This window comes from Drosophila tropicalis, unplaced genomic scaffold (assembly GCF_018151085.1).
Source record: "Drosophila tropicalis isolate 14030-0801.00 unplaced genomic scaffold, ASM1815108v1 contig_510, whole genome shotgun sequence".
NCBI classification, from domain to species: domain Eukaryota; kingdom Metazoa; phylum Arthropoda; class Insecta; order Diptera; family Drosophilidae; genus Drosophila; species Drosophila tropicalis.
Window position 1 is genome coordinate 1 of NW_027172981.1, and position 23,714 is coordinate 23,714.

Below are 23,714 nucleotides of genomic sequence, written 5' to 3' on the forward strand. Positions count from 1 at the left end.
ACATTGTTGAACTTTCAATACTAATTTGTTTTGTATTTGTATACTTGTGGTCTTAGGGCACTCAGGTCTTCGGTGAATTTTCAGAGTAATACAATTTTTGAAAATTGTTTACGTATTACACATATGTACATACATAGGTATGTATGTATTGTACAGACATAAGTACATATAAGCTGCATACGAATTATGGAAAGTGCAGAATTTCTTTGTGTAATTCATTGGTTTTACATTAAGTTGTGTTGCTTTTACATAGCCTTTTCTGTGCAAAATAATCTTTCATTGATCTAGCAGGATTTTCGTTTGAAATATGGCAGCACTGACATACAAACACATGTATGTATGTTCGGTCACTCGCTCTCGCTGGTAACGGATAACCAACAAGACCACAGCCGATCTGAGTTGAGAAGCAAAAAGCGAAAGAGAAACACACAATAAATAAATAAAAACACCAAAATACACACACTCATACACAAACAAACGCATACATACACACACGAAAACACATACACACAAAGGCAACAGCGTATTGGAAATGCGTAAAAAAATGCCGCTCGTTGATTTTTCAGCTAGCAACCGACAACGGCGACGACTCCACCTGCTTGCCTCGTTGTATACATACTTTTAAACATACATACATATGTACATAAGTATGTATATATTCCTTGTTTGTCTCTCACTCATTTGCCAAACGGGGGGAACACAGCAGAGAGAGGCGCGAATCGTGAGGGACAAGGCGGGGCGGGCCGCAGGCGATTATGCTAGTAGGGGATGCGGGAGGGGTATAGCAGACAAAAGCGTAAACACACAAAAAGCACACTTTTCACAAGGCGATTGCGTAAACTTTGCCGCCCGCTTTTTTCCACCTAACATCAAAATATGTACACACACTTAAGGGGTACACACACACTTGCACACGAACACACACACACATTTATAACAAAAAAAAAATAAAAATAAATAACAATAATACATATATATGTATATATGTATATTTGAAGATTCCAAAATAACAATCGAGTTTTCTCTTCTCCTTTTCTTCTTTTTATTTATATTATGCTTCTTTTTCTTTCTTGCTTGCCTCTCCTCTTCTATTTTTATTTATTATGAATTTTTTTTTGGTTTTGCTGTTTTTATTTTTGCGTTTGGTTATCAAACTGAAAACTGTTTTTGTTGTTTTTTTTTAGTTCTTTTTATGTTCTTTTCTTCACCTCTTCTCACCGTTGCTCTTCTTTTTATTTCATTCGTTTCTTTTTCTTTCTTTTCTTTTTTTTTGCACACAACACGTTTTTCGCAGCGTGTGTGTATATTATGTTTCCGTCGTTCTTGTTTATTTTTTTCACACATTTTCGACTTGCGTACCTTTGTTGTTTTATAGTAAAAGCGGTTTTGCTTCACAACTTAATTACTATTATTTTGCTTATACTAATATTTTAACAATATTTTAAAGCCAAATATGTGCACTTTTTTCCAGAGTTTTTTTAATGCGGTTTTTTCAATTCTTATTGCAACCAGTGTGACCGACCGCAAACGACAAACGGGGAATACTAATTAGAGCTGGAACCCCATCGATTGCATCGATGTTTTCTCTAGAAACAATCGAAAACATCAATGTGGTTCTATTTTTTACCATCTCTAATACAATTTCTTTAGCCGTTCCCACGGTTTTGTAACAGCTTAGAGTTAAATTAAATGAACAAAAAATGCAAAATCTTACCCGCCTGTTTAACTGTTCACTTACATTACAATCCCAGCGAATTGTAGCGCCAGTCGCCCTACAACAGCTGCGCACCAAAACAAAAGTAGTTGAAAAACCGACACCCGGAGCAGGGCAACAATTTCGCAGGATTGTCCATTTCCCTGAGGAGTATACAGTGGTGTCATTGAAAATAACACATCTAGCTTGTCGTGACCCGATCTCAGGTCGCGTGGTGGCTAAGGGCTTTGGCGGTGGAATTAAGCAACAATACCGTTGGATCAAATGGGTTCGCGATGGCCCCACAGAGGGTTCGGCGCAGGAAGAACGAGTTGTTGAGGTGCTAAACGATGGCTGTCGAACAGCGAAAGTAGCTCTGGTTGCGGTGGGCGATGAATTAAAATACATACTTGCCACGGAGAATATGAAAGCGGGCGACATTTTAAAAACTTCGAGGGTAATTCCTCGCATTCCAGGTCAGAACTCTGAGCAGTGTGCCATTTAGGTGTAATAACATTTGCATGCTTTTGCTTTTCAGTTCGTCCCAATGATGGGGATGCCTATCCACTCGGTGCTTTACCTGTTGGCACTCGAATTCATTGTCTGGAAAAGAATCCGAATCAGCCCTGCCATCTCATTCATGCGGCTGGAACGTTTGGCACAATTTTACGCAAATTTGACGACAAAGTAGTTGTTCAACTGCCATCCAAGCGAGAATTCGCATTTGATCGAACCTGCATGGCGACAGTTGGAAGATTATCCAACGTCGAACATAATAAGGAACATGTGGGCAGCGCTCAGCGAATGCGAGAGTTGGGTAATAGACCACGATCAGGTCTATGGAAGCGTAAGGAAGGCAAGCATGGACTTAAAATTCGCCGCCTGCCGCCTATGACAACAATAGCTCCACCGCCAGCGACCAAAGAGCAAGAGTTGCGCTTAACATTGAACCTATGATAAACAAACATCGATGTATGTTCCTGCGCCTCTGGCTTTTAATATGCTACATCTAAATACATACGCTTAAAGACTATATATGTAAAAATTTTTATTTATTTGCGCGTCTTCTTCATCGAGAATCCTGTTCCACGGAAACTTTCCGAATCGGTACCAGCCGCTGAACCAACACCACCACCGGTTGCGCCCTTCTCTTTAACACGATCACTGATGGGTTTAATGCTTCGATCAAATCGTAGCTTTCCAAATTGGAACTCATAGTCTGGGACACCGCGCGGCAAGACTTTTTTCAATACGGGAGTGTCGACTTGGCTGTCCTTCTTCTTTTTGCCATCAAGTCGAACACCGGATCCTTGGAAAGTTTCTATCACTTCTTCAAGGACGCCAGCAGTCCCTTGACCAGTCCCACTAACCTCGCCCTGTCCTACACTCGTACCTTGGGCACCATCTCCTCCTTGACTACTTGCGCCGCTAGCTGCATTTTGCTCATTGTAACCAACGGGTGCCTCAAATTCGACATTCATGTCACATTCAATAATGCTTACTGCATTGCCTGGTCGTGTATCCAACACGCACAATTCATACACTTTTTTGTTATACTTGATAGCAATAACATCGCCCTTTGTTAGACAAGCAAAATTTCGTAGCGCATTCTCTAGTACTGCTTTTGGATTGGTAATGTCCAAGAAATCTGTACTATGTGGTTGGAATTTGGAGAAGGTTGCCACGGGTAAAGAAACACTTTCAATATCCAATATATCGCCCTCCTCTAGCAACAGATTATCCATCATCCAATAGGGTAGATAGCATTTACCTTCGTCGGCTACAAACTCCAGGACTCCAGCATGAGAGGCTCGCGACTTTTTGGTATTATTTAGTTTGAAGAGCATTGGATACTCCACACTTAATCGAGTTAGTGTATCAAGAGCGGACGGTGGCATGATAACTGAAATACAATGTTGTGATTAAATTAACGGATAGATTTTCCTGTTGATACCAACATACTCTTGCCACCCTTTTCCACATCAGTTCGTTCATTTCCCGGGAGCATTGAGACCGAAAAACATTTGTAGGTGGCCTTAAAGATGCGACCATCGGGGAACACCATATTGAAGCCGTTGAATTGGAACATGTCTTGTTGGTGTCTGTGTGATTTGCGGGTAAAACTACTGAAATTTTTAATATTTGGCCAAAACAACACAATAACGAAAAGTAAATGTCATCTCACTTGATATCGATATTTAATAACGATGTTTATCATATCGATTAAAAAATTTATCTGACTGACCTTTTCAACACTGTGAGAAACTCGATAACATTGCGAATTATCGATATTTTGCAAGTAAAGCCGGGTTGCTGGTGCGCGCGAGTTCGTCCCGCTTAAAAATAGTTTCAATAAATAAAATATTGATTTGAATAGTTTTGCTATACAAGTGAGTACAGACACCAGCAGCTGCATAAGCAGCGTAAAATAAATTTTTTTACCACTTTAGGAGTAATTAAAATCAAGTACATAGGATTTTTTCACTTTTTTTTTTGCCAACCCGCGTGGGTGTATGGTATGTGAATATGTTTTGTGCGTGTGTGTGTGTGTATGCATGTAATTGCAGTGATTTTCAATTGATGAACTTTATTTAAAAACAATTTTTAAAAAAGAAACAAATTTGGTGTGGGTCTAGAAAAATCAATAAACTGTATTATACAAAGTGTGTGTGGTGGCAGGGAGAGGAACGAAGATAGGTGGGCGGTTGGGAGTGTGATGAGGAGGGTGGTAAAGGGCTTGTCAAATATACAAATTGGTAATTTTATTTCACAAATTTTTTCCATAATTTTCTTCTTCGAAGAAATACATTCTTTGGTTCAGTTGGGTGCAGTTTGACATTCACTGTAAAAATTATGTGCAGCTGTTTTTCATGTTTGTTGTTGTAGCGTCGCAGCTGGCTGCAGCAGCATCAGCCACAGTCACAATAGCAACAACAACAACAAGCTACTCTATATTCCCTGCGCACACTCCACTTTCCTCTCACAACACGCCTATGCCCCGTTATTATTTGCTCATCTTCTCTCGCACATTCCAGACAGACGTAGACCAATGTCTCGATGCCCTCTAAAAAGCCACTTGCCGCAGCATGATTCACTAGCTACATCTATGTATGTACATATTCGCATTGGCCACCCACCCACCGCGACCTATGGCCTCCTCCTCCAGAACCTTAAAGTCAGTTTCACTTTTTGATTTATTTTTGTTTTACAGCTTCCCCGAAATTTTGTTCTTTTTTTCCATCGGCATTATTTCATATCTATACCCACTGTGCACTCTTTGTTGTACAAATCAAATGAAGGAGAGCAGCCAAAAAAAAAAGAAGAGGAGATAGAAAAAAAACTTTTTGCGAGTTTTTTTCTTTTGCTGGTTGTTGCGTACAGTTTAGCCGCCTTAATACTAAATATAACCAAAGATTGAATATGCAAAATAGAAGCGACAAAAAATGCAAGTGAAATTCGAATTTCGAATCGTTGTGCGAAAATTGCAATTATTTACAAACATATGTATGTATGTATGTATGTACATATGTACAAACAGATATATTTACATGTACATACATAAGTATGTATGTATATACAAATAGAAATAGTATAGAACATTTTCATATTTCATTTCCTTACGCTTACGTCAAACAATAGAAAAAGGAAAGAAATATGTATGTACATACATACATATGTATAGTACGTATGTATGTATGTATGTATGTATGTTCAATTTCCAATTGCAAAATTTCCATGAGCTTAATTGGGGGGACGCACAACGATACCCTGCATCCTTTTTCCCTTTCATTGGCATTTTCTTCTTCGATAGTATACTACAGAAAAAAGCTAAAGTTATGGGCATGTACATACATACATACATATGTATGTATTTATGTGTTGACTCTTCATCAGAGATATGTAGATATGTATGTATGTAAGAAAGTTGGTGAAACAATTGGAATAATACAAACTTACCTTTGTTACCTATTGTGTTTCTTCCTCTTCCTGCTTACGGAATTGAATGATGCTGATTGATCCTTTGAAGAAGTTAAAACTGTCTTAGATATTGCATCTATGTACATGAATATTTGGCCTTACAAAATATGTAGATAGGATCAAAAATTTGAATTTTTGTAGTCGGTTTTGAAGTCGCTCATATTGGTAGGTAAGTTGATCTCGTATATTTAAATTGTCTACCAGTTTAAAAGGTCAGAGGTGGATATTTCCCAAATTTTCCTCTCAAAGGATCTGCTAGAACTCTTATAGTGAATCATAGTAAATCATTAGTTAGTCATGTATGTATATGTATGTATGTGTGCACATATATACTCCCTTCGCTTTCGTGTCGTAAAGGGTATACAAAGTGGCAAGAAATTTCTGCAAGAAATGATATCATTTGTTTGGGGGGTAAACAAAATATGGACCAGCAGCATGAGCGGCGGTGGGCGGTTTTAAACGGTAGCAACCCCACAAGGTCGTGCAGGCTAAAACGAAGAAGCACCTGAAATAAAATCTTATTTCACATCTAATTATTTTCGAACATCATTTCAGTGACTCTGAGACTGTAAGTTATGTATATTTTTTAACGGTACAGTTTTTTTTTGTCTTGCTGCTTTCTGATTAATTTTTTGTTCTCAATTGGTTTAAAATATCTGGTTATTACCGGCTCGGCTCTCTTTCTGCTTCACATCCCAATTTCGTTTTGAGTTCATTGTTTTTTGGTCTTCTTGTTGTTATTGGGTATTCTCTCTCCTTACAGCTCTGTTGCTAGGCGGGTTGAACGGACATCATTTTTATGTACATATGTATGTACATACATACATACATATGTATGTACATATGTGTGTATGTATTGTAAATGTTGGTTTTGTTTCCATAAGAAATTCAATGCGAGAACTTAATGCTTTGTTGTTGTTTTCGGCGCCGTCAAATACATTTGTGTGTGTGTGTGTACCTACATGCATACATACATATGTATGTACATAAATGTGTTTTTTGTTTTCTTTCAACGTTTGCTTGTTTCCTCCTTGTTTACTGCTGCCCCCGCACCTTTTTCTATATCAGCCGATAAACAAGCTCTTTCTCGTGTTTAACAATAACTAAACAAAACTGTACAACGAGAACAGCAATAAGCTAAAATTTCACATTAACCAAAACATTCATATGATCATGTTTAGATAAAGGTTTGTGTATCCTTTCGGCTTGTCTTTCTGTGCATGCCTACTCAGAGCTTCTCATGCTAAAGTTAAAAAAAAGAGAAAGAGATGTGGACATGTAGGACAAACTGATGAAGGGTTAAACAGGAAATTGAAATAGGAAGCAGGAATATTAAATATTTGAAGGACATTGTGATGTACAGTCGTCCTCATTCACTTGTGAAAACAGTGAAAACACTCTTGGGCGGACATCAATATTTGTTTTATTGGTGCCACACAGTTTTTTGTTTCTTTGTATTAATCAATAAATTAATACACCTTATTGCACAATTCTCCTTTGTCCCTAGTTTCGTTGGATTTATTTGTTCACCTTTTCTTCCGAAAGTTTTATTTAGTCAATGGCTACTTTGCAGCTGTTTTCGTTCGTTCTGTTCTATTCTCTTCGTACGGGCGTTAGTAATACACACATGCAAACGTATTCTTGCACGTGCTTGTTAATTATTTGTTCAGGTAAGCATTTCCCACAAATGATTTTGAAACAGTTATTAGCTTTGCGCTTCATTGATCAAAGGAGGTAGTAACAGGAAGGTGGGGGATGTAGGGGTGGATTCAAGTTTGTACGAAAAATGAGTCGGTTTTTTAATGTGCTAAAGGGATGTTGATGACGACCTTGAACTTGTCAAGGTTTGGTGTTTTACAAACCACCATATTTACCACCCTATCTGGCAACAACAAGTGGAATTGTTGGCCCAAGGGCTGGCTTTAACGGAACAACAAACAAACGAACGAATATTGTTGTTGTATGTATGATTGGTTTGGTTGTTAGCAAAAAGTTTTAAATAAAAACTTCACAAAGGAATTGGCTGGCAAAAATTGAATCAATATTAAATGCAATTTTGCAACAAGGCAATGTCAAGGTTGCCAATGACGATAGTGCATAGTAGGTAAATCAACATTTTCATTTACGACCACTGCCACCACGACCGACCAACTACCCTGCCTGCCCCTTCCTTTCGTGCTCCAACGTTTAATCGGCCCACCTCAGTCGGCGGTGTCCGCCTATCACACTCTGCTGCACTTGACTTCAATCCATTTTCCATTTCCCCAACTACATGGCATGTCATGGCATGAGTCTATTTTCTCTCTTTCTCTCTCGCGTACTCTTTCTTCAGTTCTGTTAATTCCAATTATACCCCCATTTCGTAATGCAATAACTGTAATTTATTGCAGGAATGAAATTGGATGAGCTAGTGCAGTTTGAGAGCATGCATGCAGTGATTGTCAAACTGTACGAAGCATATTATTAATATTATAATGATGCACATACAAACATATATGTATGTATGTACATATGTACTTATGTATGTGTCCAACTAATCTGAAAGTCTAAGCCATGAATCCTGATATATCAGCTTCCTCACAGAACTAATAGGTTATCTTTCACACAGATAATTGGTCCTTCTTTAGACGAAAACGACTCACAACGTTTTCTCATTCAATGCTAATTAATTAGGACTTACAATTAGAACTATGTATACTTTTTTGGGACACTCAAATGTAGATTCTTATGTATGTATGTACATCTATACAATTTGTCGCAGGACTATTACGAGCTCTAAGTAAAGGTTTTAGGGTGACCCTTCAAAAGTAAACCTGTATGTATGTATGTATGTACATATGTATGTATGTATGTACATATGTATGTATGTAGGAAATGAAGTGTCAGGCAGGCATAATCATGGCAATCGTTTGGTACCGAGTGAGCGAGACAGAACGACACGCAGCGGCCGTACCTATCTGGTCGACTCACTCATGAAAGTAAAGCAGAAGCGTCGATCGAAAAGCACTCGCAATCGTACTCTCGCCTCGATCACATCGCACACCCAAATTTGTCGCTAAGGCCATTATAATAATTAATAAATATATGTATTCTTAACACAAAGAAACATTGTTAATAAATAATAAAGTTTAGATAAGGAAATCACATCCTTAAATAATATTGAATAAAATAACCAGGAATATTCCAATTCTACAAACTGGGGGGCTCAACCGGGATTTCTGGCCCAAGACAATTAGTGAAAATCGTGTGTGTGTGTGTGTGTGTGTGAAGTTCGCAAATGAACAGAAAATTGTTAAAATTGCATGCATTAACGTGTAATATATATACAAAGTCAAGGTTGTTGGCGAACGAATTTCAAAAGACGCAACCACTACAAGTTCAAAAACTAGTGGAAGTTGGCGTGACTGTACGTGAGGCGACGAGTGGACGGTGAGACGGTGAGCGGTCGGACGACGCAAGAAGAGCGTTACCCAGAATTTTGGCGCCGTTTCGGCAAAAGTCGGCGGCTGAAGTTGAGAGCAGCTCGAGAAGGGTGGTGACTCGAGAGGAAAAGAGAAAGCAGACAGCGGACACGAAATTGATGAAAATTAGTGTTCACTGTGGAAGCAGACAGCGGACACGAAGTTGATGATAACCAGTGTTCACTGTGGAAGCAGACAGACGGAGAGAGCAGACAGCGGACACGAAGTTGATGATAACCAGTGTTCACTGTGGAAGCAGACAGACGGAAAGAGCAGACAGCGGACACGAAGTTGATGATAATTAGTGGTCACTGTGGAAGCAGACAGACGGAGATAGCAGACAGCGGACACGAAGTTGATAAATTAGTGGTCACTGTGGAAGCAGACAGACGGAGAGAGCAGACAGAGGGCACGAAGTTGATGATAACCAGTGTTCACTGTGGAAACGGAAAACCAAAGGAGAACAGAAAGCGGAGAACAGAAACCGCTACAAAAGCAGACGACGCCGACAAGACCAAACGAGAAGGCAGCAGACACGAAGTTGAGACAATTGGTGTGGAAGCAGACAAAGAGAGATCACGAGAACGAGTGGAAAACAGCCGAGTGAGTAGCGACAACAGAGTGAGTGGCAACAGAGAGCGAACCGAACAGTTGCTACAGAGATATTGAGTGGCTTCATAGAGCAGGACGACTATAGTTGGGTGAGCTGTTTAATTATTGTCTTGAGTGTGAGTTACTTTGCCTGCACAACGAAACCAGACCGGTGGCAAAAATATCGACGAAATTGATGCGAGCTGCAGAGAGCACATTTCTAAGAATCGTCTGAATTAAACCATAACCTAACACAATTTGACCTACATTAACATAGTGTGTAAATCTTGTTAAGTCGTAACAAATTTGATTGATTAATACTACCTATATATTACTATACCAATCTTGTTAAGCAATATAACTGTAATTGAGTGAAATGGATCGAGGTGAGATTCTAACGTTGCGTATTGAGGAGTTGCGCACTAAATTGAGAGAGTTAGGGCTAGAGACTACAGGCCTTAAAGCAGAGCTGCAAACGCGTCTACTCGCTCACTACGATATAATAGAAATTGAGAATGACGGGCAGGAGGCAGATTTCGCCTCGGCTAGAACAATTCGAGAAGTCCCGAACACAGATGGGCAAAGGTCATGGTTCACACTAAAAGATGTGGAGGGAAGCGTTTCAGAGTTTTGCGGTTTAGGTTCGATTGATGTTGTACAATGGATTAGGGAGCTAGAAGAATGCGCTTTAACCGTACAGTGGAGTCAGTTACAGCTTTTTGTGTATGCAAAACAATTGTTAAAGGGAGCTGCATTATCGTTTATACGTAGTAAGAGAGATATTTGTAGTTGGGAGTCCCTGAAAGTAGCTTTGAAAAACGAATTTAGAGTAAAGGTTTCATCAGCAGAAGTTCATAGAAGACTAAGCAATCGACAGTTAAAGAGAGGTGAGAACTTGTATGAGTTTTTGTATTCATTAATGGAAATCGCAAAGCCAATCGATTTGGATGACGAAAGTTTAATCGAGTATTTCGTAGAAGGTATACCAGAAATGAGAGCAAATAAGGCATTATTGTATCAGGCGAGAACAGTGGATGCGTTAAAAGTTCAAATAGAGACCTACTTAAAATCCTATGATCCTAGAAAGTCGTCAAAGAAAACAACATTCGAGTCATCTGTTCACAAGCAAGGTAGAGATAATAGAGAGAAAAATTCGACAACAAAAGATGATCGCAAATGTTTTAAGTGTAGTGATCCTTCACACATGATGAGAGACTGTAACAAGAAAACGTTTACTTGTTTTAAATGTGGCAAAACAGGCCATCGTTCGTTTGAATGTAAAGATAAAGATACCACCAAAGTTGAAAGCACCAATGTTGTAGATGATAAATTAATAAAAGCATCAGGTAAATTTACTGATTCGGGTTTGGAGTTGAAAGAAGTAACTTATAAATCGATTAAGTTCAACGGTCTAATTGATACAGGAGCAAATTTGAGTCTCATACGTAAAAGCGTGTTTGTTAAACTCGGAATTAAGTCACTAACTGGATATTCGAAGACTCTTACAGGCATTGGTGGAAGTCATGTGATGACCTTCGGTAGTTTTAGCATAACTGTCAAGATAGATGGCATTGAGATGGAAGTCGAGTTTCATATCGTTCCTGATGAAGACATGGCATATGAGGCAATTTTGGGTAGAACCATATTAGATCACGTCGATTTGGTTGTTACCAAGAAAGGTACAAAGTTTGTGAGCATCAACAGAAAAGAATCACTGTGTAACGCGAATAAATCTTGTGCTGAGTTGTTTGAGGAATTTGAAAGTATGTGTATGCACAGTGCAGAACAGAATAAATTGGAAATCAAGAGTGAATTGTCACATATCAGTGCAGAAATCGGTAGTGAAGTCAAGAAGTTGATTAATAGTTACAAACCTATTAGAAATACAAACACTCCTATAGAAATGAAGATTGTACTAACGGATGAGTTGCCAGTTTATCAGCATCCAAGGCGTCTAGCAGAGTCTGATCAGAAAATCGTTGATAGTATAGTACAAGAATGGTTAGAGGAGAAGATAATAAGGCCAAGTTTTTCCGAATATGCTTCGCCTGTTGTACATGTAACAAAAAAGAATGGTAAAAAGCGTCTGTGCTGCGATTACAGAAAGCTAAATGAGAAAGTGGTCCGAGATAATTTTCCTATGTCACAGATGGACACCGTATTAGAAAAACTTCAAAGTGCGTTGGTTTACACTACTTTAGATCTAACAAACGGGTTTTTCCATGTTCCTGTTGAGGAAAAATCTCAGAAGTACACTGCATTCGTAACTCAGAATGGTCAGTATGAATTCCTGTACGTACCATTCGGAATTTCCAACTCTCCAGCAGTTTTTACCAGATTTATAATGGCAGTAATGAGAGAATCAGTAAAGAATGGAGATGCAGTGGTGTATATGGACGATATAATTATACCAAGTGTTAGCGTGAATGATAGTCTAATTAAACTTAAAAGGGTGTTGAAGATAGCTGCGGAAAATGGGTTGAGAATAAACTGGGAGAAATGTCAGATACTGCAGAGTAAAGTAAATTTTTTGGGCTATATAGTTGAAAATGGAAGTATTAAGCCAAGTAAGGAGAAGACTGATGCCGTTTCAAGATTCCCGATCCCACATGATAAGAAGTCAGTTCAACGATTTTTAGGGTTAACATCGTATTTCCGTAAATTTATCGAAGGATACGCAGTAACTGCTAAGCCCTTGACTGACATTTTGCGAAAGGACAACAAGTTTGAGTTTAAAGAATTGCAAATGGTAGCGTTTGAGCAATTGAAGTTAGCATTGATCAAAGGTCCTGTTTTAAAGCTATACAATCCTAAGCTAGAGACTGAAATTCACACTGATGCCTCGAAACACGGTTTCGGAGCTGCGCTTTTACAGAAAGATTCAGAAGATGGTTTATTCCATCCGGTACAATATATGAGTCGGAAAACTAAACCTTGCGAAGAGAAGTATGATTCATATGAACTTGAGGTTTTAGCAGTTATTGGAGCATTAATAAAGTGGCGTATATATGTGTTAGGATTGAGATTTAAGATTGTCACAGATTGTAATGCGTTCACGATGACAATGAAAAAGAAAGAGGTTCCGTTGCGTGTAGCACGTTGGGCAATGTACCTACAAGATTTCGATTATCAGATCGAACATCGTTCAGGTTCAAAGATGCGGCATGTGGATGCCTTGAGCCGTTTATCTTGTTTTCTGCTAACTGACACTATAACCCATAAATTAAGGGAAGCACAGTTGTCAGATGATTGGACTAAATTGATTAGGAGCTTAGTTCAACAGAAAGGATATGAAGATTTTTACATTGAAAACGAAATATTGTTAAAGGACCCTAATCGAGAACTTATTGTCGTTCCCTCGCAGATGGAAAAGGAAATAATACAGATTGCACATAAACAAGGACATTTTGGAGCTAGAAAGACTCAGGATATCGTAGAAAAATCGTATTATATTCCAAAATTAAAAGAGAAGGTAGTCCGTGTTGTTGAGTGTTGCGTGGAATGTCTTATTGTTAATGCCAAGACCGGCAAAAAGGAAGGATATTTGATGCCAATAAGTAAAGGAGATCAGCCATTGATGACATATCACATTGATCACGTTGGCCCGATGGAGGTCACAACAAAGCGTTACAATCATATACTTGTTATTGTTGATGGGTTCTCTAAGTTTGTATGGTTGTATCCGACTCGTGGAACAGGAGTCGACGAAGTACTTAGTTCTCTTGAAAGGCAGGCCATAATTTTTGGTAACCCGATGAAAATAATTTCTGACAGGGGAGCAGCATTCACGTCCAATGCGTTTAAGGAATATTGTAACAGACAGGATATACAGCATTTACTGATAGCAACAGGTGTACCGTGGCAACGGCCAAGTAGAAAGGATGCATAAGATAATAGTTCCAATGATTTCAAAGTTAAGTCAAGAGAATGAGGGAAACTGGTACAAGTATGTAGGTCGTGTGCAACAATTTATTAATAATACTGCTCCAAGAAGTACAAGAGTTATACCTTTTAAGATTTTGACAGGAATAGAGATGCGTAGTCCTGATGATCCCAAAATGAGAAAGCTGATAACCGATTCGTTAATAGAAGAATTAGACTGTGGTCGTGATGAGATTAGAGCGGAGGCTCGAAAGAATATCTATGAAATACAGCAGGAAATGAAAAGAACGTTCGACAAAAACAGGAAATGTGAAAGAAAATACAATTTAAACGAGTTAGTGGCGATTAAACGTACACAGTATGGGACAGGTCTAAAGTTGAGAGGTAAATACTTAGGACCATATAAAGTTACGAAGGTGAATAGGCACGGTCGATACGACGTCGAGAAGGTTGGCGACGGTGAAGGACGGTGAAGGTGAAGACCTCAACAGTGGCTGAGTTCATGAAACCTTGGCTAGGATCATTCGGGTCGAATGACTTGTCAGGACAGCCGATTGTAGGAAATGAAGTGTCAGGCAGGCATAATCATGGCAATCGTTTGGTACCGAGTGAGCGAAACAGAACGACACGCAGCGGCCGTACCTATCTGGTCGACTCACTCATGAAAATAAAGCAGAAGCGTCGATCGAAAAGCACTCGCAATCGTACTCTCGCCTCGATCACATCGCACACCCAAATTTGTCGCTAAGGCCATTATAATAATTAATAAATATATGTATTCTTAACACAAAGAAACATTGTTAATAAATAATAAAGTTTAGATAAGGAAATCACATCCTTAAATAATATTGAATAAAATAACCAGGAATATTCCAATTCTACATGTATGTATGTACAAACGTGAGAAATATTAAATATGTTGAGAAAGAGAAAAGGGATAACACGTTGAATGAGCTGGATGAGCAAAGTAAATAAAGTTAATGGTGAAATAGACACTCAATCAACACATCCAACTAACCACCCAAACAAACACCCACTCATGGAATTATGAAAATTTTGTTATTTTATTTTATTTTTGTTTTTTTTTCTTTCTTGTTTTTAGCGCTGTTCTTAGACGTCAGCTAAGGAAACATGAAGCCTCATGACCTTGTTGGCTAAGACATTGCCCTGACTATATGTATGTACATACCTCCCTCCTTTTAGCTCTCCTTGGTCCTTCTTGTGACAACAATGGCTTTTGTTTAGTCTGTGTTTTATAAGATTCTTGTTTTTCATAATGAACATACCTACATACATTGGAATTGTGGGGATACACAAAAGCTATTGATTCATTAAGGTGATGCACATGCCATAAGATTGCTTGGTATGTGATATATGTATATTATATTGTTCTATATCAATGAATAGAGAATAATAGCAACATCAACTAACAATCAACAAATAGACAATTACCATTTCAATTGTGAACATTTTCTTTGGAATTGGCGAGCAATTCATTTCATTTGAATAACCTAACCAATTGTGAGGGAAAAACTCTTAATGAACTAATGATTATGGGGTGGAGAGAGGCCTGGTAGAATTTCTTTTTTAACCGATTGTAACCGGTTATTTGTAGATTTCGTACACGCAAATCAAATGCTAAATTCAAAATTGGCCATCTGATCATTTTCAATTAGATTTTTCCTGCGTGCACACTAACAAAGCGTTTTCCAGCTGCGCTGCTTAACGTTCAAGTGCGGTTTTTATTATCGTTAAACAAACATACAAATGTACGAACATATGCAAGTTTATAGATATATATGTATATATATGTACATAAAACAAATATACATAAATGAAGTGGTGAGAAATATGTCATGAAACATGTTTCGTTCAAACTTTGAAAAGGAAATTTTTAGGGCATGGCCATATTTCTGATGGTGGATTAAAATTAAGTTAATAAGCATTTACCAAATACAAGCCTATGACTTAATCAACAAAGGACAAGCTAAGAGAAACAAAACACAAATAGAATCTTATCAAAACGTTACTTACATATATATATATTATATTTGATTTGTCCTATATCTATAAATCCTTTTAAAAACGGATCTGAAAATGTATAATGGTGAAAAATTACCCCTTAAAGTATGCAATATTCGACAAAAGAGAACATTTAAAATGTTTAATGGCAATTTGTTTGATTGTCTATTGCATACATTAGCGGGCAAACTGAGTCCTTTGACTTTTATGAATTTTACGAAATTTCCTCATCATTTATTCTACTTTCCTAGACATGGTGAATAATTCTCAGTGGTGGATGCAAATATACTGTCCTAAACGTCAGGTGAGAATTCAATCGAATAAACAAATCATTTTTTCGCATTACTTATTAATTCCAGTTTAATTTACAGTTTACCAATAACTCGACAACAATTAACGCCTATTCAACATAACAAGAAATTTAACAACAACAACAACAGCAACAAAACACTAATTCCACTCAACAACAAACACCATCCAATTGATTATTGTTTTAATCCAAGCAACTAAAAACGAAGTATTAAAAACTTTTTAAAAGAAAACATCGACAACAACAAAGTGGAATTGGTATAATCAACAACGAGCTTGAGAAATTGCGTCTATAACAACAGCAACAACAACAACTACCAACAGAAAGAACTTAAAGCCGTTAAGTTAGAGAGTGTGTGTGAAGAGGATTTCGGAGGAGAAGAATAACCCAATCTTCACTTGTTGAATTCAAAATATGAACTGACTTTATTAACAAACGTCTTGTGTACATCAAAGAATTCTTAGACTCTAAGAGGCGACAATTGTTCTTAAAAATGCTTACTCTAATGTTTATATTAATGCTTGTTTATATCATGCACAGCATTGGCGACTTGATATTGCGCCGTTGTTAAATCTTAAGTGCTTTTCCACAGAGTGTGAACGCATGTTTGGTTTGGTTTTTTGAGCCATGAATCTGTATCAGCTATTTTTGTTTATTTCTTTGTTCAATCTGATTTGGTGAAGCCATTTCAGATGAACGCGATGTTTATTCTTAAACATTCTGCCAAAGGGCCGCCAAATGTGACGTTTTTGATTTAAATAGTTAGTTGTCTTATACAAATTAATTTTAATATTGTCATTAGTAAGATAACTCTTGTTAAAGAAGCATGACGAGCTACATGAGAGAAGTTAACCCTAGCAAATCAATGTTATCCTTCTTATAAACTGACTTCTTATTATTTTGTATGATTTACCAAATTTGTTTACTAATATCGCACGATGCTTAACAATTTTTGTTTCGGGATATCTACCCACTCCTGATCTGTATTACTGTGTTGACTTCTAGCCTTTTTATACGGTGGAGACGTTGAAGACCAACAACTTCTACCTCTCGGCTTTTGCTCCACCGTTTTGACATTTCGCTGATAGCTGAACTTTGAGCGTTTATTCTGTTTAAATGTTGCCCCTTTATGAACATTTTGCAATATCTGCCTTTTTTGTACTATAGACTCGGACAATTTGTTACCTGAATTTATTATGACACTATTTTTTAAATGATCATTATTTAATTTACCGTTTGCCATCTGAAGATTTTCATTTTGTACTGGCTCTGGGATATATACTTTTTCTTCCCCACATTTTACTTTACCTCCAAAGTGAGGTCCTGCCGGGGGACATAAACTTATTTCTTTTTTACTTTCAAAAATTATTTCTTTTACCTCAGCTTTTATCTTACCTCTAAGGTGAGGTCCTGCCGGGGGAGTCAAATGCGGACTTGTTTCTTGAGTTTTGTGGTTGAGTTTGTTTTGAAATGTCTTGTATTTATCCTCACTATTACCATTCTTCTTCTTTTCCCAGCGCTTTTTTAAACCTGTGACATCTATTGTTGTTGCGACTACAGATTTATTACTTTTTGATTTGTTGCATCCCGAGACGATCCAACCAAATTGAGTATTTTGACCTAGTAGGCCATCAATCTTTGTAACTCCTTCTTTTATGATTTGGGTGTATACGTTTACCCCCATTATTATATCAACCTTACCAGGTTTATTAAAGGTAGGATCAGCAAGTACGTAGGATTGCCATTTTGACATATCCACGCTTACCCTTTTTAATGGAAGAGCTTTCATTAACTTTGGCAATACAATTGCCTCAACTTTAAGAGGTTTATCCCGTGGATTCCGCGTCTTTACATCTATTTTTACTTTATATTTTGATTTTGTGGATTTTATTGATGACACGCCACTTATTTCTGTATATTGTTTAATTTTATGTAAATTTAGTATTTGAGCCGCCTTTTCAGACAAAATGGTACTCTGTGAGCCACTATCAATAAGGGCTCTTAGAGTCTTATATCCTCCATTTACATTTTTTACTTGTACTAGAGCTGTAGCCAACAGTGTTGATTGTGCCGTTACACAAGTATTAACTTTCTCCTGTTTTTCTTCAAAATGGAGTAAGGTATGGTGTCCCTTACTACACAATGAACAGACCATTTCATTTGTGCATACTTTATTGCTTGAATGGTTCAAGCATCTTGTGCAAATCTGTACTTTTTTGGCCATTTCATACCTTTCCATAGGCGTCAAACCTTTAAATTTATAGCACTTATACGCCTTATGCCCTGCAACTTTGCAAATCGGACAATTATCTTCGAACACCGAATTCGACGTTTTCTGTAACGGTTTTTTTCTCTTCTTTGCTCATGGCACTTAGCGAACAATATCTTTGCTCCAAGTATTCCATGACATCAGATAGCAATTGTATCTGCCTAGATTTTCTAATTTGACTCTCATATAATTGTAGAGTATCTCTGTCAAATTTTCGAAGTATGTGTTGAGCGAGTATTACGTCAACTTCATCGGACAAATTTGCTTTAATTTTAATTAAGTGTATTGACTCATTTATTATGTCAATCACTCCTTTTACACTTTTTGCGGATTCATTGTTGATAATCGGTAAATCAACGATCCGATTTAACTGCTCGGAAAATACCCTCCGATTATTTTCATACCGCTTGGTTAACAGTTCCCAAGCGGCACTATAATTGTCAGCTGAACCTGACAATAGATGAGCTACCATGCTCCTTGCTTCGCCTTTTAACGCGGATTTTAAATAATTAAATTTAAGAGCAAGACTTAAATCTTCTCTTTTTCAATTAATTCTGTAAATAACTCCACAAACAGGTCCCATTCTCTAGCCTCTCCAGCAAATGTGGGTACCTGAATCTTGGGCAACACCGGTAATTCGCCCCTCACGGTAACATTCTCACTCTTACAATTTTCCTTATTGTTCATTTTCATTTCTAGCATTGACAATATATTTTGGACATCAAATTGTAAATCATCCATAATATTCTTAAATTTTGCATCACTTGTTAATACTTGACATGCCTGTACTTTCTCCCACAAATAGTTAATTTTATTAATATATAATGTCCAGAATAGCTCAAGAAAATGTTTAGAACTTAAGTCATGTTTTTCATTATCAAATTTTCACTCGATATAATTCTTTCGATAGCTTAAATGTTTGAAAAGTTGACATAGTTTTATGATAATTTACCTACTACCGTCCTTATTTTCCACTGCCCTTCTCTGTTTTCTACCTTTCGTGCAAAAGTTTCGCGCAACTTTGTGGTACACAAATACCGGAAAGAAAAGCTTTCACTTCAACTGAAAAACTTTCACCTCCATTTTCATCATGCGCTGAGTAATTAATTATTTTGCGTCACTAAGTCCAACCATTTCCATTCCTAACGCATATTTTCGGTAATTCCCCTCTCCTCTTCATCTCTCTATCCACTTCGTTCAAATCCTCGATTCACCAAGTTCCGTGCCCGTGCCCTTTTTGCATAATTCAACCACTGCCAGGCAGGTCACGTAGACAAGGCAAACGGCGTGATTAGGGGTTTTTCGGGGGCTCAGCCAACGACCAGACCAAAGAAGATCCTGGATCTAGGATCCTGTGCAGCCAGGCCACAGAAAACCACAACATGTGTGTGGCTCTGTGGTGTGACGGAGGGTGGTGAACGGTGGGTTGCCTTTTTGGTGGTATGGCTAACAATAAGTGGTTGTTGTTCTTGATGTTGTTGTTGCCATCATTAAACACCCAAATCAAAGTTGGTTTGTTATTGTTTGTTTGTATGTGCCTGTGTCTGTGTGCGTGTGCGTGTGTAGGGGTGTGTGCGAATGTCAAGCTTATTTTAATTGTTTACGTTCATTGATATTTGTGCGTGCCATGCGGGCGGTCGGTAGGACGCTTAGCAGGAAGGATGGCAATAGGCCAGATATCCAGGCAACTATTATTTTTAATTATGTAGATGATGGTAACAAATTTTAATGATAATTAAAAAATTAAAATGCACCATGCAAATGAAATCAAATCAAGTATTTAGTTTGTACTTGAACAAATTTTGAATGCAAAAGGACGCTTCTAGCCAAAACTGCCTTTATATATTCGGTCGCACGCACTTATTTTTTTTATTGGGCTTCGATTACGCCACACAAAAAAACACTCCGCCGTCGAAATTACTACAGTTGCTCCGCTAGCCAAACTGCCTTTAAATTCGAACGCACGCACTTTTAATTTATTAAGCAATAATATTTTGCTTTTATTTTATACTCTGTCTCTTACCACTGGTGGGGGAAAACAAGAGTTTTTTATTTTGCTACCTTTAGCTGGTCTTAGCATTTACACTTGCATAAGATCTCAAACTCTTAAGGAGCTGATTCACTCTCTGAGTCTCTTACCACTGGTGGGGGAAAACTACAGAGTTCCTTTTTTCTCGAAGGACCAAAATGAAGAGCATTTCAGCACCGCAAACTAAAACACCATCTTCATCTGTTGAATTCAAAATATGAACTGATTTTATTAACAAACGTCTTGTGTACATCAAAGAATTCTTAGACTCTAAGAGGCGACAATTGTTCTTAAAAATGCTTACTCTAATGTTTATATTAATGCTTGTTTATATCATGCACAGCATTGGCGACTTGATATTGCGCCGTTGTTAAATCTTAAGTGCTTTTCCACAGAGTGTGGACGCATGTTTGGTTTGGTTTTTGAGCCATGAATCTGTATCAGCTATTTTTGTTTATTTCTTTGTTCAATCTGATTTGGTGAAGCCATTTCAGATGAACGCGATGTTTATTCTTAAACACCCTGCTCAACCTCGGCTAGTAAAAGCTTGGCCAAAGGCCTCACAATTACATAAAGTTAGTTTTCGGGCTTTGCTCGACATCAAATACAAAACAAAACCAATTTGTGAGAATAGCTCAAGAAAATGTTTAGAACTTAAGTCATGTTTTTCATTATCAAATTTTCACTCGATATAATTCTTTCGATAGCTTAAATGTTTGAAAAGTTGACATAGTTTTATGATAATTTACCTACTACCGTCCTTATTTTCCACTGCCCTTCTCTGTTTTCTACCTTTCGTGCAAAAGTTTCGCGCAACTTTGTGGTACACAAATACCGGAAAGAAAAGCTTTCACTTCAACTGAAAAACTTTCACCTCCATTTTCATCATGCGCTGAGTAATTAATTATTTTGCGTCACTAAGTCCAACCATTTCCATTCCTAACGCATATTTTCGGTAATTCCCCTCTCTCTCTTCATCTCTCTATCCACTTCGTTCAAATCCTCGATTCACCAAGTTCCGTGCCCGTGCCCTTTTTGCATAATTCAACCACTGCCAGGCAGGTCACGTAGACAAGGCAAACGGCGTGATTAGGGTTTTTCGGGGGCTCAGCCAACGACCAGACCAAAGAAGATCCTGGATCTAGGATCCTGGCTGCAGCCAGGCCACAGAAAACCACAACATGTGTGTGGCTCTGTGGTGTGACGGAGGGTGGTGAACGGTGGGTTGCCTTTTTGGTGGTATGGCTAACAATAAGTGGTTGTTGTTCTTGATGTTGTTGTTGCCATCATTAAACACCCAAATCAAAGTTGGTTTGTTATTGTTTGTTTGTATGTGCCTGTGTCTGTGTGCGTGTGCGTGTGTAGGGGTGTGTGCGAATGTCAAGCTATTTTAATTGTTTACGTTCATTGATATTTGTGCGTGCCATGCGGGCGGTCGGTAGGACGCTTAGCAGGAAGGATGGCAATAGGCCAGATATCCAGGCAACTATTATTTTTAATTATGTAGATGATGGTAACAAATTTTAATGATAATTAAAAAATTAAAATGCACCATGCAAATGAAATCAAATCAAGTATTTAGTTTGTACTTGAACAAATTTTGAATGCAAAAGGACGCTTCTGAGTTTATTATAAATATAATCATTAAACTTTGTTTATTGTAACTCGCGTAGGGTTTGGGGATATTTTATTAAAAAGTAATTATCAGTGATCTGATTTTGCAGCCTTTTATCTTCCATCTCCTTGGTATGCAAATATTTTAAATACTCAAGCAACTTTTTTTTTTTTTTAAAAGAAAAGTATATTTACATTAAAATAAAGTTCTAGTTATAAAACAAATTCTAAGAGCTAAAAAATCAAAAAATACTACAAGTTTGCAACCGTCTAAAGAAGCATATATAATTCGACTTCCCTTTGCTTTAGCTTTTGTTTTAATAATAATTAAGTACTCAAACATAAATATGTTGACAAAGTTTTTAAATCGAAAGATTTCATTGCACATTTGTTAATAGGTTGACGGGTTGTCCAAAAATTTGTTTAATATTTTGATTTGATTTCTAAAAAACAATAGGTTAAGATAAATAATTTTGGTTTTTATTGCCTTTTTTCTTTCGTTATCAATATTTAGTTCTATAAGACATATGTCCAGCATCTGATCTCAGTGCGAAAGGATTTACCCCTTTTTTAAGAAAATTTGCTGGCTAAGGGTTCATTTGCCGAAAACTTCTTAATTGTTTCATTAATGCAATGCAATCCGTTTGCCTGCCACTTAATTTAATTTTATTCGCTGTCGCCGCTGTTCAAGTTGTTTTTGTTGTAGTTCTTTTTTAAATAATTGTGCGTAATTATTTCACCCAATTTACAGTTTCTACTGACTTTCCCTTACCCGATTCGCTTTGGTATACAACATTTAAATGACGTCATTTATATTCCAGCAGGATAAGCACTTAATCCAAAACGAGCTTGCCAGAATAAAAATAAAATATTCAATTAAACCCGTTTCACTTGTCCCTTCATTTGTTTTTTTTTTTTTTTTTTTTGTTTTTTTTTTGTTTGTCGTTTCGCTGACAGCGTTTATTAATCTCCTGTCATCATTTTTCATTTCTCTGTATGTAAATTAATTAATATAATTGTCTTAACCACAAGTCCTACGCTTCCCTTTAGTCCTAATAAAAAAAAAAAGCCCACTGGTATCCCTATACCAGTGGTAAGATATACACACCGAAAAAGGGCTCCACTTTCGGTTAGGGGAGCCCTAAAAAAAAGTAATTCATTATTTTGCATAGAATACATACTACAGACCCGTCTCTAGGGACGTAAGTGTGTTAGAGGAACTCTTCAACTGGTCGCTGAATATTTTTGCAGTAGTTATGAATATGTTTTTTTACAACCGCAGACATGCAATGCATTTTTATGGGGTATAAGGAAATACACAAATTCTATCACGAAATAAAATTATTACTCAATTTGTTTCCTGCCTACAAGAGGCACTCAAGAAATAGTACCTTATTGGGACAAATCGAAGCTAAAGTTCTGGAGGAAATGCATCACTATCACTCTATCAATATGAAACCTACAAGAGTGAAAAATATTACAATAGTTAAGCTGGTATTTTCACTCTCATGTCTAAAACCTGTGAATTTACATACATTGGGTTGGGTTTCTATTACATTTGCTTAGCAAAACGTGAAATTTGCCAACAAAAGTTAACAAAAAAATGGTAATGCCATGAACAAATTTTGAGTGAATGAATGCAGTCAGCGGTTGCAGTGCCACTTCACCACTCGATGACGAGAGATCGCAAAAAAAACCTTGCCTACTTTCCAGCTGAAGTGCTGCGGTATGCTGCCTTTTGGAGTGCGGCATTTTTTGCCCGTTTCCCGCAGCTTTTGCAAATGGTTAAAGTCATTTATTTCGAACAAATCATTTGCCAAAGCTACAAGCAGAGAAAAAAATGGGTGGAATACTCACAAGTTAAA

The 23,714-nt window shown here is 37.4% G+C and overlaps 2 protein-coding genes and 1 long non-coding RNA gene across 3 annotated transcripts; 2 read left to right on the forward strand and 1 right to left on the reverse strand.

Annotated features, from left to right (window-relative positions):
* Nucleotides 1-1,669: 1,669 nt before the first annotated feature.
* LOC137574936 (large ribosomal subunit protein uL2m-like) lies at nt 1,670-2,726 on the forward strand. The gene is made up of 2 exons (XM_068287368.1): nt 1,670-2,169; nt 2,232-2,726. The coding sequence occupies exons 1-2, from the start codon at nt 1,701-1,703 to the stop codon at nt 2,648-2,650; spliced, it is 888 nt and encodes a 295-aa protein (XP_068143469.1). The 5' UTR covers nt 1,670-1,700; the 3' UTR covers nt 2,651-2,726.
* On the reverse strand, nt 2,667-3,899 carry LOC137574935 (ubiquitin fusion degradation protein 1 homolog). Its single transcript, XM_068287367.1, has 2 exons — nt 3,656-3,899; nt 2,667-3,596 (listed from the first exon to the last, which is right to left on the reverse strand). Exons 1-2 carry the CDS (start codon nt 3,780-3,782, stop codon nt 2,746-2,748), a joined length of 978 nt encoding a protein of 325 aa, XP_068143468.1. The 5' UTR covers nt 3,783-3,899; the 3' UTR covers nt 2,667-2,745.
* An 85-nt stretch (nt 3,900-3,984) lies between these two features.
* LOC137574938 (uncharacterized) lies at nt 3,985-16,291 on the forward strand. Its single transcript, XR_011032077.1, has 3 exons — nt 3,985-4,083; nt 15,879-15,931; nt 15,999-16,291. It is a non-coding gene; the product is annotated as an uncharacterized lncRNA (long non-coding RNA).
* The last annotated feature ends 7,423 nt before the right edge of the window (nt 16,292-23,714 follow it).

Excerpts from the sequence above, each read along its gene's own strand:
- LOC137574936 (XM_068287368.1), top strand. The coding sequence starts at position 1,701 with ATGCAAAATCTTACCCGCCTGTTTAACTGTTCACTTACATTACAATCC. Across the intron at positions 2,170-2,231 it reads GGTAATTCCTCGCATTCCAG|TTCGTCCCAATGATGGGGAT; the intron begins GTCAGAACTCTG and ends TTTGCTTTTCAG.
- LOC137574935 (XM_068287367.1), bottom strand. The coding sequence starts at position 3,782 with ATGTTCCAATTCAACGGCTTCAATATGGTGTTCCCCGATGGTCGCATC. Across the intron at positions 3,597-3,655 it reads TGTGGAAAAGGGTGGCAAGA|TTATCATGCCACCGTCCGCT; the intron begins GTATGTTGGTAT and ends ATTGTATTTCAG.